Source organism: Branchiostoma floridae, chromosome 2 (genome assembly GCF_000003815.2).
Source record: "Branchiostoma floridae strain S238N-H82 chromosome 2, Bfl_VNyyK, whole genome shotgun sequence".
NCBI classification, from domain to species: Eukaryota; Metazoa; Chordata; class Leptocardii; order Amphioxiformes; family Branchiostomatidae; genus Branchiostoma; species Branchiostoma floridae.
The window spans coordinates 23,365,321-23,384,795 of NC_049980.1; the positions used below are offsets into that span (position 1 = coordinate 23,365,321).

The following is a 19,475-nucleotide window of genomic DNA, read 5'->3' on the forward strand; positions in this document are numbered from 1 at the left end:
TGAGAAGACCAGCAGTGTCTTACAGCATTTGAGTAGAAATCAATGAAACCTTGTCTCATGTGAGTTCTATTTTCGTGAGTTCCCAATACCTCTAGCAGAATTCCAAACAAAAAGTCCTAAAATCCTTCCTAGCATGGAACTATTGGGTGCATGTGCACTTTGTGCACCTAAATTGTAGCCTTGCACCTAATTTTTTACAAGGTGCACTGATGCAATTAGATATTCATTCTGGGTTAAGTATGCAAAGGTACATGTACTACCATACACTAGCACGTAGCATATTGTGTTAGAAAAAAGAACAAATCCTTTGTTGTGGTCATCATTTGTTTTGCATTTTGAGGTTGGCTACAGATCTTGAGTTTCAGATCCAAGCTTTTGAACAGAGGCAGTAAGGTTTGTAATTGGGTCTTGCTGGCATTCAACATTTTTTGTGTGCCCATTTTTTTCTGTGCACGCAAATTCTGAGGATCTATTCCCACAAAGGGACTTCGAGCCCTACCTAAAAAACCCTCCTCTAAAGAATTGAGGCACATGGCAGCCTGCGCAGAACACTGCCCTATTTCTTTGCTTTCTTCTTTGGTTCCCTCTTTTCCTGCTCCTTTCGGGAGACGGTCTTGTTTATCCCTTGATACTTCTGGGCATCATTTCTGGAGACAAGAGCATACAAACAATGAACACACCATCCTAATACAGCAAAAAAATAATCAAAGCAAAGTCCAAGAAAGGATGAGGTCAAAACAATTTTACTTAAAACTATAATTCCCAAAATTGTTGGGAAAATGCCACAATTGACAACCTCTAACAGTGTATTACTGAGCGTCTTAATCTATAGGTGAGGACTACTCTACATATATCCTCAGCTGACACCTTGATTTCTAAGCCTTACAGGACATCTCAAGCAACCAGTATCAGCTGTACCATCATAAATTTTCCCACCTGCTCATCTTGATCTGGTCCCGGCAGCCCTTGCCCCCCTCCCAGTGACTGCCGCCTCCTTTTTTCATGTTGGATCCACACAGAACACACGGCTTGTCTGCTGAAAATGGCTGCAAAAACACATGTACAACCAGCACATCATTTCATATGGACATAACCATTGTCTATTAAAGAACAGACTACATGTTGACATCTTCATCATTTTAACCGCATTTCTAATGTTTCACACTGAGGCGGGCCTTCATCATGGCATAGTTTTCTGTTTGCTGTTGTCTGTTGCACCCCATTTAATATGTGTTTACAAATTTGTCAGGTCTGCTACCAAGTTTCTCATGATTTATTCTCAGCAGGTCTAAAAATATTCAATAATGACAATAGCAGTGGCACTTGGCAAGACATTTTGTCACTTTGCAAGGAGCACAGCCTACCTGTTCCTTCGCACAGAAGCCACAGATCATTCTGTTGGCCAGTTTCATCTCATGGTCTCCCTTCTGATCGTCATCATGACACACATCACAGGGGTACGTCCTCCCACAGCACGGGAACCTGACAGCAACATACCATTACTTAGTGTTGTACAAGGGCCTGAATGGGGCGTCTTAGCTTTATGCTAAATTCAGTTTGGTTCAATCACTAACAAAAGACAGAGGATGCTGTCTGAAATGCCTATCTACCAATCAAGTTGGTATCTATCTACCTGGACATCCTTCATTGACGAAGCATTGTCAACAGATCAACAGATGTACCTTAACCCTGTTTAGTTTCCCTAAACACAACCTAACATCAGCCCAGATTTTCTGCCATCATACCTTCTCAACAACAACAAAACTGCATGCAGTTACCTGAGCCATCTGAAGCTCTTCTTGTAGTGTTTGCAGATACCATTGCTGGGCAGGGGGAGGCCCTCCTGGATAGCTGGGTCTTTGGGAACTCTCTTACTCTTAGTCTGGGTACGAATGACCTGACCGTTTCCTGAAAACAGACAATATAAGAGTTTGTCCGATGTAAAGTCATAGGTACATGATTTTTTAGAGATTCCTACTAATCCTTGTCTGTGTCAGCATTAAATATCAGGAGACACAGTATACATTTTGCAGAGTTGTATGTAGACTTGAAAAACCATTTGCACCACCACATCTCCCTCTAAAATGTTTCAATTGTCTCCTACATCCTCTAGGTTGGCAGTCAGACTAATGACTGTAAGTGTAAGTGATCCTGACATCAACAGTCATTAGTCTGACTGACAATGAGGCATGCAGGGACAATTACACCAGGTAACCTGTCCTGCACTGCAGGTTAGTACAATTTTTAATTTCTAATGTCCTTGAAATATTCACATAAGCTTTTTCATCAAGGTGCATTGACTAATCACATATTATCCAAGTATCCAAGTACTGGAGTGTTTTGGTGCTGCTGTGAGCCTGGAAGGAAAAGGAAAAAGAGGTAGGGGAAGACCCAGGGTGACCTACTTAGACAATCTACGTAGTGACACAAGTCTGCATGATACCAAAGAGCTACAAAGGGCCATGGAGGACCAAGTGCATTGGAGGAAGATCTCTGGATTGTTTCGAGCGAGAGCTCGAACTAAGTAAGTAAAGTAAAAGTGAGCCTGACCTGAGGGTTGAGAAGGCTGCAGCTGTGTGAACTTGACCGAGCTGCCCTTCAGTCTGAGCCTCTGGTGGCAGTGGGAGCAGCGCAGGTCCCTGTGCTGACCAGGCTGGACACCCTACAGTTAGGAAAATATACAAACGTTTAGAAAAGGAAAAGCACTAAGACAGCCCAAACTTCACAAATTACTAATATTTAAGTACTAAGACAACTCTGAATTAAAAAAGATATTCATTCACACACATGTTTTATCCATTAGAACCAAAGAGTATTTTCAGGTTATGCTCAAAATGAGTCATTATTCAAATTTTGATATTATTGAAATATTTTCAGATGTCAACTCACTTTGAAATTTGTCTCCTTGTCACATTGCAGACAGCCAATCAGAAAATCACATTCCACCACAATCAGGTCAAAGGGCACACATCCATCTAGGTCGAAGTAGCCAATGACAGGAGAGTACTGATGCATGACAGCAGGGCGGAAGGCTGCCTTGTACTGGTGCTGGCACTTCTGACAGCTGATCACGTGCAGCTGACGGGGACGGGTCTTCACATCATGACGACTTTTGCACCTGGGAGAAATATTACACTCAGACAACTGCTTTCACAAATGTACTTACCAAAAAGTCAAGGTTTCGAAATTGGAATAAGATGACACCAGTTTGCTTTAAGTTATAAATGTATCCCCATGCTTCAGATGTATTTTCCCCTTGTTTTGATCAAGGAATACAATCCTTGATACATCAAGTAAAAGAAGCTTTACTGTTCTAAGATATGATTCCCTTTTATACAGTAGAGAAGCTCTTATTCTTTATTACCACAGGCCACACAATGTATCAGGCCAAACAAAATGAACAGCAATACCTTATACACTGGACTGTAACAACAATCTGTTGTGCGTACATCGTGGCAACATCTTCACCCATCTCTAGGTTGGAGAACTTTGCCTCGGTTCCCTTTTTCACTGGAGCAGCACGAACATCTGGTGCATCTTGAGCTGCCCTGACACTTTCTTGTTTCTGACCCTGGGAAATTTCTCCTCTTTCCTTGGGTGCCTGGTACTTCTGAGGTTCATCTTTCTTAGACTTTGGACGAATAACTTTCCCTATTTGTGGACTACTGGTAGGTCCTTTTTCTTGTGACCTTATGTCTACCTGAGACTCCTGAACTGTAGCTGCAGCATGTTTGTCTTTGGCATGTGGCGAGGGAAGACTTTGAAAGGACACAAACTCAAGCCCTGCAGCATTGGCAACAACTTCCTTTTTAAACTGCAAGAAATACAGAGGGATAAAAATCAACAATCATGTCTAAATAAGCATCTATCCCGGACTTTCTATGGTTATTGTGTTATTACTGCTACTAAAAGGCATGGATACAGCCAAGGAAATATCAAGGCATCAATTTACTTCAGAAAAAAATGGCAACTAGAACTGACAACTATCGGAAGAAAGACCTACCAACTTGGCTGCTTCTGTGAACATGTCCTCCAAGTTACGGTCAAACCAGTGCAGAAATGGGCGGAACATCAGCTCAGCTCGTCCTGTAGTTTCATTGGAAGTCTGCTTCTCCTGCAGCCAGTCTTTAATTTCCTGGTTCAAGTGCCTGAAGGATTTCAAAATGAAAAGATGAAGTATTAGATATAAAAATATACAATGTATTCATGAAAATCATAAAGCATTTAAGTATACACAATTATATTATACTTGCTTTTAAAAGTATCTAGTTTATAATTTTTTTACCAAAAGCCATGCAATGCATGTGAGCACAAAACGTAATTGATAGGTAAGTATAGGTAAGTACCTGATAACTGTCTCTGGAAGAGCTTGGTCTATTGTCAAACTGATGTCAGCAACCTAAAGGCATGCCAAAAGGAACTCAATCACAACATGCTTTTTTCCAAATCATCAAACCAGATTGTTTACAAATGGAAACAAAACAATTTTGAAGTATATTATGGAAATATGAGGCAGTAGAATGTACCTGCACAGGATACTTTTCTGGAAAGTTAACATCAAGTTCAAAGACTTGTACATCGAAGGGCTGGAAAAAAGGGGACATTGATAAGAAAAAAAATGTATACATCTGTGTGCACTGAGATAACGTATTATAAAAAAAATCAAAATGCCAATGTTCAAACTGTTGATGAGAAAACCTACCCAGTCAGGGTCGCTAGGAGACACCTGTATTCTGTAGACATTGCAGGTCCTGCCTTCTCCCGGGATCTCTTCTATATCCTCATTGCTGAATCTTTTCTTAAGCAGGGAGATCTCTGTTTCTTGAAGCTTGCTGAGCTCCTCATCAGTCGCTCCCTCCAACCTCACAGAAGGCCTTCCTGGTCTTGGGACAGGCTTGTGGGCAGCATGGATCACACGGTTTGGACGCTCAGCATTTTGTGGCACCAACGGTTGCTGCGCACCTTCCTCCTGTTGCTCTCCCTTGGAGGTATCATTCACATCATTGATGACTTCTATATTGTCCAACGAATTTGGATGAAAGAATTTGCATCTATCCTCCATGGTACACTTGCCATTCTTGAAGTATCTGCATAGCTTCTTGGATCTATTCTGCCCTGACCTTCTTGCAGACTGAGCAGGTCTTTCTCCGACACCTTCAGTCTTCTTACTAGGGTCTTCGTCCGTACCTGCACTACCTGTGTGCCTCTCGTGCAAGAATCTACATTCACTACCAAACCTGCATCTCTGACCACGACTATAGACCCAGCACAGTTTCCCCTTGTTAGATGCAGGCTTTGACATTACATCTTTGGGAACAGGTTTCTGAACTCCAGACTTTCCCATGTGATTAGATTCACCATCAACTCCCTCTGCTGTTGAACTTTCTTCCCTCTGGGCAGACGCCTCTTTTCTAACATGCTGGAATCGACACTGTGTTCCATGACGACACCCCCTCTTTGAGTTGAAGAACTTGCAGACAGATGCTTGAGGCTCTTCTTGAGGCTTCTGTTCATCCACAGCAACCTTTTGCTCTTGGCTCTCAGAGGTCTCCAACATGGTACTCCTGTAATAAGAGGAAAGTACATTATACAAATCACCTGGACTGAGAGTTAGCATATAGTATACCCTTGCCTCAATATCTCTGTCCAACACCAATTCTTTGCATGTGATGTTTAACACAACAATTAGTATCATGTTAATTTGTGGCACAAAAGCAAACCAATTAGACCTGTGTTGATAACTGGCCCCTTAAAAGGGTGGGTTAAAACCGTAGTGGTTCCCCGCCCCCTCTATTCAAACCCCCCACAAGACAGAGAGTAGATTCTGCCGTGATATGCAGTATTAGACACAGTGCAGTACTCTATTAGTGATGTTGCTACGATTGCACTAACCTGCACTGAGTTTGAAGTGACCCGTACGTGTAGACTGAGATTTTGAAGACGGACGGACGGGTAGAAGAGAAGACCAGTTGGGTTTCCCGCTGGAGGCAGGTCGGTGGGCGTGACGCAGTTGGGCGCCTGGCCAAAGTTGCACGATTTTGGAATCAGGCACAAGGATTTAAATACCGTTCGAGATATTGCACAATGGGGTGTAACAACTCCAAGTGTTGTCGTTGCGTCACGAAGGGGTAACGTGAGGAACTATAACTACATAAACCGAGTCGTTTTCTGAAATCACAACGATGATATAATGTTGCTGATATTATTAATGTTTTCTTGCAGCTTTAGACATATAGCAACGGCGTTTTTGGAGTCACTAGCTTCCACAGAGACACGATTCTAGGAGGTTTGCTGACGACGAAAACCCCACACAGCATCCCAGTCCGCGAGCAGAACGCTGACCTTTTAACCTCATACCGGACTATCCCATTACACAGTTCATAGGGCGGTCAAAATATTCGAATACTTTTTATCTTCAATTTCTATTGTATTTGATCATTTTTTATTACATGATCACTTACATAAATATTTATTTTAGTATTACTTGACAATAAAGCTAAATTTACTGCACAATATTATGTTTTGTCATTATTTCTAAAACAGGTAAATTCAGGTTAGACCCTTCTGATTGCGACGTTGCACGTGACTTCAGAAAACAACATGGCGGCGCCCGTTTCATGAAAACATCGGAACAGGAACTTTTTCCACCCTAAACCACCTACAACTCATCTTCTCAAGGGTTGTGCAGCATAAAAGGTTAGGTTACCTGATGTTTCATCACGTGGCTTACGTTGAATGCTATATCACATCTCAAACTTGTTTTTAAGAGGGTATTATTTTCGCTTCCGGTGAATAGGGGGTGGGGCTAAGGTCTATATACCTTGATGATACCTTGATGATGTCTAGGTGAAGTAGGCTGCGCCTGTGTAGTCACCCTCCTGACGATCGTGGTATCTCTTCTTATCTCTTCTTATATCCAACTTACTAAGTCACTTTTGGATAGACCAAGGAGGTTTAAATGCTATCAATGCGGAATGTAGAAGATATCTCTTTCCATTAGCTATTACAGAACGCAAAATCGTGTGAACAAGAATAGTAAAAGTTATGAGCTGAAAATGGTGTATCTGCTTGTTAGTTGTATATTTGATATACATTGTAGTGTCTTCCTAAAGAGTCGCAGAAAGGTGCATTAGCAATCACGAACATTCAATGTCTGAAAATCCATTTTCCTCCATGTTTTTTAACCATTCTACCCTGGCCTTGAGGCTTGAAGTCTCTCGCACCTGCATGTTCATGGTATTCATTTCCCACTAAGGAGCCGGCAATGCACGTTTGCGAAGCTTTGTCATCCAATTCTGAAATCAAACAGACTGTGTTGCCATGTTGGATAACTTTGTTGATGTTTGGCCCTGCCAATGGTAGTCTTTCCGGTTATGGTCGGTTGTGGTGACAAGATATAAGACATACTGCACACAGGGTAAGATTTCAGAGCTATACCGAGGGTGCCTCAGGTGAAGAAATACACGCGCTTGATTTTCGTCACCGCAGGCATACTCCAGACACGAGGTTGGAATGTGCATGTATTGCTTCCTCTAGCGCTTCCTCTATGTCGGTGTTTGGGTCCCCCTATATACTAGTACCTGGATTTCAGGAAAGCCAGCAAAGGAATTATGAGCAATCACCCTTTCTTGTTTTAATTGGGGTATTCAACAACTGGTTGGCAAAGAGTAACCTATATATGATGAGTTTGTTTTTTCATTTATGTTTATAGGCAGTGCCATGGACTTCTTGGCAGAAGATAACCTGTGTGGGAGGACCCTGCTCCGTCTGGTCTCCCGCGGTAACGCCATCATCGCAGAGCTGCTCCGTCTGTCGGAGTTCATCCCACCAGTGTTCCGTCTGGATAACAAACGTGACCAGGAGGTCTACGGTGACATCATCACAGACTTTTCCTACTTCCGGCAGCAGGACTACTTTGACCACAACATCGAGAAACGACCAGTAAGATGATCAATCTCAACCCAACCCTCAATTGTTATTGTGCTCTCCTCCTGGTAGGATCAATGTATCACCAATAGGGCAATAGTTTTGAATGTTTTGAATATCATCTTTTAAAGAGTTACGATCTTTTAAACATCCTTCATAAGTGCAAAGAAACACCATATATCAATTAAGTTACCCTTTAGCAATATGATGCAATTTCAAGTTTACATCAGGTATTTATTCAAATTAGAGTACTGAATAGGGTAAATATGTCTCATGTATAACATTCAGTGCTTACTTTTTATTGTGGAAAATGCTTTTTTTTTTCTTACTTTGATACTGACAGGACTTACAGGACCTCGATGAACAGTTCAGGGAGAACAATATTGACATCCTGACCAGGTTCTATCTGGCATTTGAGAGCATCCACAAGTATGTCACTGATCTAAACAGGTGAGGTGCATTCTGGTACGGTATTTTTTGAATTTGCACTGCTTGTAAGTAATGTGGGGTTCATCTGACCTGGTCCGAGTCTTGAATAGAGGTGAAGAAAGTGAAAGTGTTCAGCTAAACTGAAGAGCTAATTTTCCACTAGCACTGTGGCAGTGACTTGAGAGAAAAGACAGATGCTATGTACAGTATTTACAGGTCCATTGTACCAGAGAAATTCCCCTAGCCCTTTCACACAAGTACATTATTATAGATGAGAAATAGACCACGTATTGACGTCCCTTCCAAGTACGGCAGCCCTTGCCAGAATTGTGTATTTTAGGTGAGTGACATGCAAGTACTAGAGTCTACATTTGCTAACCACTGGACTTTGCACATAACTTGAACAACATTTCAAGGGTGGAGGCACATTATTGATGTTTTATGTTATATTTCTTGCCTAGATACCTTGAGGATCTGCAGGAGGGAGTGTACATCCAGCAGACCATGGAGTCTGTCCTATTGAACGAGGATGGGAAACAGCTGATGTGTGAGTCCCTGTTCCTGTATGGCACCATGCTGCTGGCCGTGGACATGAAGTTTGAAGGGGTCATCAGGGAGAGGATGCTAGTCTCTTACCACAGGTAGGATTGTCTTCTTCAACAAGTATATACATTGTATAAGATGTAGTGGTTGCTATAAGAAGTAAGCTAAAATATAGGGACACACACCTTTACCAAATGGAATGATCAGACAGAAGAAAAGCTTGCCAGATGAGACTGTGATCTCTTAATATTTAATAGCTGCTTCTAGTGTCCTCTTGATGGGCCGATGGGCACAAATCATCAAAGTGAAAGGGTAGATTTTCAGTTGAAAAATTATGTTTGATTTGTTATGTTCAGCAATGAGCAAATGCAGCTGCTAGCTGTTGAAAGTGTCACACTAGTTTAATGTAAACAACACTACCATGTGTGGCCTGCAGGTACAGTTCTGCACGTGCCGTGACTGACTCCAACATTGATGATGTCTGTAAGCTGCTGCGGAGCACAGGCTTCAACCCTGCCCCAGGTGCTAAGAAACCTGCAAACTATCCAGAATCCTTCTTCAAGTGAGTCTTATTCCTTTTGTAATATTAGAGGTAAAATCATTCCAAATTACAATATTACAGGTTCAAATGGTCACTTATATGTTACCTGTAACCAAAATATAATCTTAACTTTGCATCTTGAAAAAAAACTTTCTGTGCTTGTGACCTGAATATCTTTAATTTTATAGGCGAGTGCCCATCAGACCAGTCTTCATCAGCATGGTGATTGGTCGGCTGAGGTCTGACGACATCTATAACCAGATCTCAGCATACCCCCTCCCCGAGCACCGCAGTACGGCGCTGGCCACCCAGGCGTCCATGTTGTACGTTATCCTGTACTTCGCACCGGAGATCCTCCACAACCAGCAGGCCAAGATGAGGGAAATTGTGGACAAGCACTTCCCTGATAACTGGGTAAGAAAACAGACAAACATTATGAACAAAGGCCCTCAGTACTCTAACATTTACACACAATTAGAAATAGATGGATCAGACTTTTATGACAATATAAATGAATACTTGTATGGCTTGACATATCATATATTAGTGAAACTTGATGCTACCATCAGAAGTTGTGTCTAGATCATCACATGGAAATGTACCAGGGCTATAAAAGGAAATAGTAAAGCAAAAGAGTACAACCAAATGTATGATGGTATGATGTATCCAGTTTGTTTTCTGTCCATTCCTCCAGGTGGTGAGTGTGTACATGGGCATCATCGTAAACCTGGTAGAGGCTTGGGATGGCTACAAAGCTGCTAAAACTGCTCTGAACAACACAACAGAACAGGCCAATGTCAGGGAACAGGTACTTTGGGCTTGGGCACTTCTATGTTGTACTAATTACTTTTATGTTTCTTCATAGCAGTAAATTGTTCTGTGTAATTGTATACTAGTACATGGCTTGATACACATGTACATGTAGCACCCAGTGTCCATATTGAAGGGTACTAGTATCTTATATAATGTGTGCAAATTAGACTCTGCTATCTAACAGAGACAGTAACTTGTCTTTAACTTATTATGTGTGCTACATTTGACTTAACCCCTTGTTTTAACACAAAACTTAACCCTCCACTCCAGGCCATGAAGTATGAGCAGTGTGTAACTAAGCTGAACCCTCTGGTGAAGCAGCAGCTGAAGGAAGGTGTGCTGACAGAAGAGTTTGTGCTGGACTCCATCCCCAAACTCATGAACATCATCCGGGAGTGTAACGTCACCATCCACTGGATGTTACTGCACACTGTGGAGTCAGGTAGGGACTGCTCCTTACAAAGATGTCCTGGTAGATTATGAGTGTCCATCTAGTCTTGCTGAAGGTATTTTAGCCAGTGTGATTCATTTTGGGCACTTTACAAGTATGATTAGCTGTGTTTAGAATGGAGACTTGGAAAAACAACTTTGGAGTTGGTTGCAATAGGCAACTAGATTTACTCACATGCATGAAATTACAGCCGATCAGACTCATCCTATAAACACTTACAGTAATCCTACATGGAGCCAAGTTGCAGTATCTAGACTACAGGACTACTACATGAAAACAAATACAAACCTTACAGTCATGAGCATTAATGTCAGCCACCTTATCCTTACAGGTGCTGACCTGAACAAGCGGTGCCGACAGCTGAGAGAACAGGTGATAGCTGACAGCAAGTACAACCCTGGCATCCTGTTCGAGTTACTTCTCAACACTGCACAGCTGGAACTCAAATTGAAAGAGGTACAGAGGATGGACTGATCTAGTTTATCCATCTTTAGTCTACAGGCTGTTGTGATGAAAAACTTATGTTGCTCAGCATAGATATTTTAAAATCTTATATTGATGCAAGTTAAGCTTGTACAGCCACATGAACAATACGAAAAATGTCATACGAGCAATTTAAGTCATGCAAAGCAATATATAGGCTAAGATTAGCTTTCTATACACTTGTTTCAGTCCTAATAAAGAGATTTTTAGTCCTTTCGTTGAATGCATGTATTTTATTGAATATACTATGTGCAATGAGTTGTTCTCTTAGTTACTAATTAGTCTAAACTATAGATTTTGTTCAATATTTCCTTTCAGATGTTCAAACAGATGCTTCAGGATAAACAGAACAAGTGGGAACAGTGTAAGAAGGAGGGATCAGAGAGGGTGGCTGAGCTGGGGGAGGTGTTCTCAGGAACCAAACCTCTCACAAGGGTGGAGAAAAATGGCAAGTGTTTTTTTATTTTTTATTGTGTACTGTGTTCTGGAAAATGCTATAACATTTATTAAACGAAAGCAACAAGTAATTTCTTTATAAATATTATTCAACCTCTGAGGACAGACTTAAGCAGAATGACAGTAAATATGTAAATGATATGTTTCATCATCATCAACCATAATGTCTTGAACTTGCCTTGCAAAGAATGATAAAGGCTGTAGCAGTACCTACTTCTCCCCAAATTACAATTGCTTGTCCTATGTTAATGTAGAGAACCTACAGGCATACTTCAATGAGACGGCTAAGCAGATCACCTCCTTGAGCTATGAAGACTCCACCTCTGCTGGGAGGAAGATTGTTCAACTCATCCAAGCTCTGGAAGAGGTAATCCACAGCCTGCTGTCTTCAAAGTTGGGGTTCATGCATTCTGTAAACTAGAAAGACATTTAATATCATAATTAGTATCTTAATTTTTTTAAATCATTTTCACTCACATATCATAATGGTTGAATACACTTAGAATTCAGCCAGTTTGAATTATTTTCTAGGTTTTTGGTATTAACTTTTGCTGTATTGTGTCTGATCTATCCAGTTACTTGAATAACCTTGTGTATCTCACTACCTGGATGCCTAACGATCATTGACGTGCCAATAGTAAGGTACAGTTTCTTCAGCTTTGCATATCCTTTGCATGTCCCTTCCAGGTGCAAGAGTTTCACCAGCTGGAGGCTAACCTTCAGGTGCGTCAGTTCCTTGCCGACACGCGCAAGTTTCTTCACCAGATGATCCGCACCATCAACATTAAGGAGGAGGTCCTCATCACCATGTCTATAGTGGGAGATCTCTCCTACGCATGGAACATTATCGACAAGTAAGGACTAAAGTTAGCAGTTTTTTCTCATGCAAAAATGAACGTACCTTGTTGAAAGTAGTAAGTTAGGAATTCACTTGCTTGGAAATTCTTCCTCGTCAAATCTTTATATCTTGTTATAATGCAGCAGGATATATTTACTCTCTCCAAAGTTACACAGGGCACATGCAGCAGGGTATCAAGAGGGATCCATCTCTGGTCACCAAACTCAGGGCCACCTTCCTCAAGGTATTGCTAAGTCATCATTTTACATATAAATTTTGTTTTGGACATTTATAATGATAAGACATTTTAGCAAATTGTAATCATAAGATACAGCAATGATTGTATCTCAATGTTTCTTCATTAAAAGCCTGAACATTTCTCCCATGTTCACAGCTTGCCTCAGCCATGGACCTGCCCCTGCTGCGTATTAACCAGGCCAACAGTCCCGACCTGATCAGTGTGTCTCAGTACTACTCAGGAGAGCTGGTCACCTATGTCAGGAAGGTGCTGCAGATCATCCCAGAGACCATGTTTGGGCTTCTGGGAGTCATCATTAAGGTTTGTGGATATACTGTTTGGTACTGCAGTGTTTGCAGTTTGCAAGTTAGCACATTGTATTTGCAATGTTATTTCATATGTTACCTCTCTTTACAAAGTTTGTCATTTTGTTTCTTTTTTGAATAAGGTAAGAGAAAGTGTTCCAAACATGAAAATAGCAACTTCCTACTTCAAGAATATTTTTTTTCCATTTTGAAATAGATTGTCATCAAACAAAGCCATCATGATAACTATTATATTTCACTCTTTCTTCAAACATGTTCTCTGTGGCACTTGTAACTAGTCAGTATCGTAACAAGCATACTGGTTACACAACTGTTGATTCCAAGGGGTAGATGACATTGCTTTGTGGTGTACATGTTGTTTTCTTCATCATGTCCCCCCTCCCCCCCACAGATGCAGACCAGTCAGATTAAGGAGGTTCCCACCCGTCTTGAGAAAGACAAGCTGAAGGAGTATGCCCAGCTGGAGGAGAGAGCCAAGGTGGCCAAACTCACGCACGACATCTCGGTCTTCACCGAGGGTATCCTGATGATGAAAACTACCCTTGTTGGAATCATTAAGGTATGTCTGAATCCCTGCTTTTTCAAGGCTTATTTGTATGTCTAGAAACAGGGTTCATGCTGACAGTTCATTCTATTTCTGTAATACACCATTATCGGATGTCATGGTCAAGTACTTGCTCAATATCCCTCCATAACAATGGTAATCCTGTTGCAGGTTGACCCAAAGCAGCTGTTAGAGGATGGCATCAGGAAAGAGCTGGTGAAGAGGGTGGCCTATGCACTACATCAGGGGCTCATCTTTAATCCAAAGTCAAAGGTAGATTCATATACACTTATTTCTATCAATCAATCAGTCATATAGCCTATAGTGCAACTAGTCTGTTTGCCTTGACTGGTCTTTTCAAGGGTGCAGTTAGTACTTTTTGTGAACATGAATAGAGAGCAAAATTTTTCACCAACTGCAGCAGTACGTTTCGTCTTTTTTTTGTATATGTTGTAAGGGCATTCATCACAGCAGGTAAAATTGTGAGTTTCAGTTTTCATATGCAAAAAATAAACATTTTTTTTTTCAGGTTAGTGAGCTCATTCCAAGGTTAAACGGTATGGGAGCAGTGATGGACGGATTCCGGCGGTCGTTTGAGTACATCCAGGACTACGTGAGCATCTCCGGGCTGAAGATCTGGCAGGAGGAGGTCTCCAGGATCATCAACTATAACGTGGAGCAGGAGTGCAACAGTTTCCTCAGGATCAAGGTGAAACTTCTCTCTACGTTTTAATTTACAAAACAGATAACCATTTTATCATAGCCTAGAGAAATTTTTTCTGCTTTCTCCACAAACAGCTAACTAAATATTTACACGTTGAAGTAAGACTTAGACAAAATACCATGTTTTGGAAAAATGCAAACTTAATACATTACTTCACTCAGTCTCCTAGTATGTCTTTTGTTGTTAGTTAAGATCAAGTTATGGTATTACACATACTGTAGTGGGGTAGTGATGTATCATATTTCACTTATCTTATTGGAACATTTTTATTAGAATGTTTTCATTCACATATTGAACTGCTTTCAGGTCTCTGATTTCCAAAGTCTGTACCAGTCTAAAGACATTCCAATCCCCAAATTTGCACCTGTGGATGCATCGGTCAACTTTATTGGTCGACTGGCCCGAGAGATCCTGCGTATCACTGACCCAAAGTTGACCACGTACATTGACCAGATGACAGCCTGGTATGACAACAAGACCAAGCAGGAGATCATGACTAACAGGCTCTTCACCAAAGTACAGGTAAGACCATTTGCCCTCTCCAGAAGCTTGTGTTTTATGTGCAATTTGTTCGTGTGTTTTTTTGTTTTTTTTTGGCAACATAACTCAAGAAACTGTGAATGGATGGACGTTAGGATAGGGGTTGTGAAAAGGTGTGCCGCACGGCTGTTGCAACCCTGCCATTTCACAACCCAAGTAAAACAATCATATGTTTAGACTTTTGGACCAAGTGCTTTTATATTGAAAACATTGGCACTTATCAAAATGGGAAAAGTGGAATTTCAAACTTAAAGTGGAGCCTGTTTGATGTTGTTCATCTTACCAACTTGATCTTACAGAAGAGCCTGGGTACGTTTGGGCTGACGGGTCTGGACCGTCTGCTGTGCTTCATGATTGTGCGCGAGCTGCAGAACTTCCTTGCCGTGCTGCAGCGGGGAGTGATGCGCGACAAGTCGTGGCTGGACATGTTCGCCAGTCTCATGAAGAGTCTCAACCCTGTCAGGGGCATTGTGGGTAAGGCACAGTCTGACTCTGGGCAGTCACACTGCCGAATTGATGACCAAGTTCTTTCCTGAAACATATAGTTGGTAGAGCTATCATCTTTAGTCTAAAGGATCACTGTCCCCAGACAAACGAAGCTGAGCATTAAAGGAGGGAAGGTCTAAGAGGGAGAGTTTGATTGTTACTCAGAACAAGTGACACCACAAGCCCGGGAAACATTGTTGTATTGCTGGTCACTTTAATAACTTAAAGAAAGACAGTTGAAAAGCGATTAATTTTTTTCGTAGACTTGCTTTCCCTTATCTATCATTGGTACAATTACCCTGTCCATTGTCCATATTAATATGTTCTACCTTGCCAAATTTTCCCCATTCCATAGCCAATGCCACCAAGGTGTACCCACAAGCCTGTACCAAAGCCAGTAAGATGTGGCAGCTGTTCTTGGAGGTCATCCTGAAGGTCGGACAAATCCAGCTGCTGAGGAGACAGATCGCCTACGAGCTCAACTTCTCCTGCAAGTTTGACTCCAAGTTCCTGGCTTGTGCACTGCAGACATTCAATGAGTGAGTCGAACATGTTTCATTGAGGCCCTTACCTGGCTGAAGTCCAGATCTGATTCACTAAATAAATATGTAAAACCTAGTAAAGTAAAACAAACTATTGAATGCTAGACTTGAAGTAATTCTTTTGTTTCATTGCTTCATTTTAGATTATTAGAATTTATTTCATCTCTCTGGACCATCTGTAAGCTATTTTTGGTGACAAGTAAACAATTTGATATGGCAAAGTATTTTTGATCTACATTGTATGTTGGAATTCTGATTGTAATGTGCATCTTATTGTTGAGAGAAATGTTTTGTGAAAAATTTTGTGGATTCCCCTCAGGTCTCTTCTAGCCAATATAGAGGCCCACTACCAGGACCCATCCCTGCCTTACCCTAAGGAAGACAACCCACTCATGTTTGAGCTGACATCCTATCTAGAATGTGCTGGCATCAACAACCCCCTCAACAAGGTAAAAAAACACCTTTATATTTGAGATTTGTCTATGTTTCATTTTCATCTAATACCTCACTGTATGATTTCACACATGTACATGCAAACATGATATTATGCATATGATGTTAGTATTCTATAGCATATACATTTGTATTATATTTAAGATATGTCATCAAATATTCAAAACTGAATCGTCTTATCTCTTCTAACAGATCTATGTGACAACCCAGCGGCTGCCATACCTCTCCCTGCTGAACTTCCTCTTTGTGATCTCACAATTGTCAAGGCTGCAGTATGTCAAGGCCGTTGGTAAGATATTTTGTGTTCAAAATGCAAATGCAAATGAATCTTTGTAGGAAACTGAGAAGTATTAAATTGAAGTCAGACACTTTGTGTACAAACATAGAAAAATTACCTTAACCAATTTAGAGACTTATTGTTGCCCCTGTGTGTTGTCAGGTGACCTGGTGTGTAAGAAGCCCACAGATGGTCTGGATGGTGTGCCGTTTGTCGTCGGCACCATCACCCTCCTCAAGCAGTTTCACAAGGAGAACACCGACCACTTCCTGGCCCTGCTGGGACAGTACGTCAGGTCTATGGTGGACAGCACTGCCAGCAAGTAGGTCTACTTTACCATTAAAAAATACATTGTGATTAGAAATAAACTGTTCTCCAATTCAAAGAAAAATGACTCTGAATTGTTCAGAATGATATACCTTTTCTTTTTTGAAAAATTCCAATGAGTCCAATTTTTTTTATTAGGAGAACTGTTGTTTTTTCAACTGCTGTGTTATGCCAAAGGTGGTGTGTGCCTACTGTATAGATGCAGGTGCAGATTATCATTTTCACAATGTTAACTTCTATATTGGATTTTTGGCAACACCTCAGGGGTGATGCCCTCACAGTCCAATTCCCTGCTCTGCTAAATCAGTATGATAAGTCTATGAGATGTGCTAGAGATTACAAAGTTTCTATGTTTTTGAAGCATTAAATTTAAATATAAAATTTCCCCCTTTTTATTTTTTTGCAGCTCCAAGTCGACTGGCCTCTCAGAAGAAGTGGTGAATGTTTTAGCCTACTTGGAGATGTACATGTATTACAGTGAGCTACCAAGAAAGGTATGACTCCATTTGCTGACATTGTCAATACTGTATTAGTTGGAAGTCTGTATGAGATTTTAAAAGAAAAAACATATGTTTGCATGTAGTAGTGTGTAATACTGTATGTGGAAGTCACCGTCAATTCAGTTTGAAAGCTCAGGCTCTTCTATTGTACTTCTAGAAATGAACATGGATTGTTGCACATACTACATGACATTGTTTGTTTCCTTTTTCTTTCCCCTGCAGGCAGTGGAAGCGCACATTCCCAGCTATCTATTTGATGAATTCAGAAGCAATGTTCAAACATAGAAGGAGAGGAACAGAGGTAAACAGAAGAGACATTTGATTTTAAAGATGAAAGTTTCAGCACAACACGTCTAGTCATTGCAGGTACTGTGTGCCTTGGATTACTTTTCATGAATGTTAGTAAAATACATATGACAGTTCTACTGTGAATTGATAGCAAGCATGTACTGATATGACTAACAGTACATTTACTGGAAAGTATAGTCAGTGTTCACCTCATGCATGGTCAGCTGGCTTAAAATGGTATTAAGTGACCTAAGTACTTTCTATTGAAGACAACATGTTAGTCACTTATGTTGTAGATTTGGTTTTTTGTTTTTCAAAATAATTCTAATGGTATGGATGTAATAGTTTCTTGATGTATAAAATTGTCTTTCTATATGTAAAACATGGCAGATATGAATTGTATCAACACTTAGTCTATAATTTACCAGTTTGCTGTGTCGCTCAGCAAAGGAAATTTTCTTGTGAATTGTTTTGTCAGAAAGTGATCAGGAGGTAAAATCAACTGTCTTTCATACTAGTTTCATACAATTTATGGAAATGAGCACCTACTGGTAGGTTTTACATGAAATACTTGATTTTCCCTTACCTTCAACAACAAAGAAACCCATCTTCTAAATTTTTAGGTAAGAAAATGATAGAAAAGCACAATACATTACTGTGTCAAGTACAATGTAGATCAGATTGTAATTAATTCCAAATAAAACTACTCAACATAAGAAACTAAATGTGAGAACTTTAAGTTACGCAATGCAAAAATCCTAGGCTACAGCCTAATGTCTTTAGTCCTACCATTATATCACCAACTTTTGAAGTTCCCTTGAAAATATGTGCCATTATGAACTTTGCTGATAAGTTCAATGATTTGAATAAATGTAAAACCAATCTGGTTGTCACTAGTTTTTTTTTTAATACAACACAGCATATCTCCAAATTGGTTTGGTTTTAGCAAACATAAGCAAATATTTTTTTACCCTACATGAAATTCCTTAAGGCTATCTTGCAGCTGTGATGCTTTATCAACTGATAATGTTTGAAATACATATTAAGAGTATGTTTGAAATGAAGTTATGTAGTAAAATCCTATCAGTTGAAAATGAGACATGAGTGAGATGTATGAGGAGTGAATCAAACACCTTTTGAAAATATGCCTTTATTGACTGTTGAGAACTTCAAGATAGTATATATAGGGCCAGCCATATATCCAAGGGAGATCTATGGTCCACACATACATTTCCAATCTGGTGTAGAAGTAATATATAGGAGAGTGGGCTCATTCCTCAGCTAACCAACATCTATTGCACTGCAGTCAGTAAGACACCTAGAGCTGCTTAGTTCCAGTTTAGAACTAGAAATATCTGTTTCTGTTAACATTGTATCTTTTGATCTCCTGGACATAAAGAAAGATAAGATATGATAAGAGGCAGATGACAGAGGTCTCACTAAAATTCTCTCCTTTACCCAGTTTCATTTCCCAAATAACAATTAGTCATAATAATTAATCATTCAAATATTTGGCATTCTTGATAAATTTTGTCCCTTCAACATGCAGAATTGGACTGTCTCCCAAAACTATAACATTGAGTCCTAAGTCCTGAATAGTACTCTTAAGTACATTCATTTAATGGTACTAGATTCCTCAAACTTTCTTTATTCAATATTGTTTGATAATGTTGAATAACTGAAGAAAATAATAGTTTCTATGATTGAAGGCTTACAATAAACCTGAGTAATGATTCTAAAATGATGGATG

The 19,475-nt window shown here is 40.3% G+C and overlaps 2 protein-coding genes across 2 annotated transcripts; one reads left to right on the forward strand and one right to left on the reverse strand.

The window, feature by feature from the left end:
* Positions 1 to 428: 428 nt before the first annotated feature.
* LOC118410409 lies at positions 429 to 6,347 on the reverse strand. Its single transcript, XM_035812106.1, has 12 exons — positions 5,893 to 6,347; positions 4,703 to 5,564; positions 4,527 to 4,586; positions 4,347 to 4,399; positions 4,004 to 4,148; positions 3,411 to 3,814; positions 2,890 to 3,118; positions 2,551 to 2,662; positions 1,779 to 1,908; positions 1,365 to 1,482; positions 937 to 1,046; positions 429 to 647 (listed from the first exon to the last, which is right to left on the reverse strand). The coding sequence occupies exons 2-12, from the start codon at positions 5,555 to 5,557 to the stop codon at positions 557 to 559; spliced, it is 2,307 nt and encodes a 768-aa protein (XP_035667999.1). The 5' UTR covers positions 5,558 to 5,564; positions 5,893 to 6,347; the 3' UTR covers positions 429 to 556.
* A 188-nt stretch (positions 6,348 to 6,535) lies between these two features.
* Positions 6,536 to 18,607, forward strand: LOC118410408 (WASH complex subunit 5-like). The gene is made up of 25 exons (XM_035812105.1): positions 6,536 to 6,696; positions 7,712 to 7,941; positions 8,270 to 8,376; positions 8,817 to 8,996; positions 9,335 to 9,460; positions 9,628 to 9,853; positions 10,134 to 10,247; positions 10,523 to 10,694; positions 11,035 to 11,159; positions 11,505 to 11,634; positions 11,897 to 12,009; positions 12,330 to 12,496; positions 12,649 to 12,724; positions 12,875 to 13,039; positions 13,436 to 13,603; positions 13,760 to 13,861; positions 14,118 to 14,297; positions 14,619 to 14,834; positions 15,152 to 15,326; positions 15,694 to 15,877; positions 16,200 to 16,329; positions 16,526 to 16,622; positions 16,773 to 16,932; positions 17,344 to 17,431; positions 17,660 to 18,607. The coding sequence occupies exons 2-25, from the start codon at positions 7,720 to 7,722 to the stop codon at positions 17,720 to 17,722; spliced, it is 3,486 nt and encodes a 1,161-aa protein (XP_035667998.1). The 5' UTR covers positions 6,536 to 6,696; positions 7,712 to 7,719; the 3' UTR covers positions 17,723 to 18,607.
* The last annotated feature ends 868 nt before the right edge of the window (positions 18,608 to 19,475 follow it).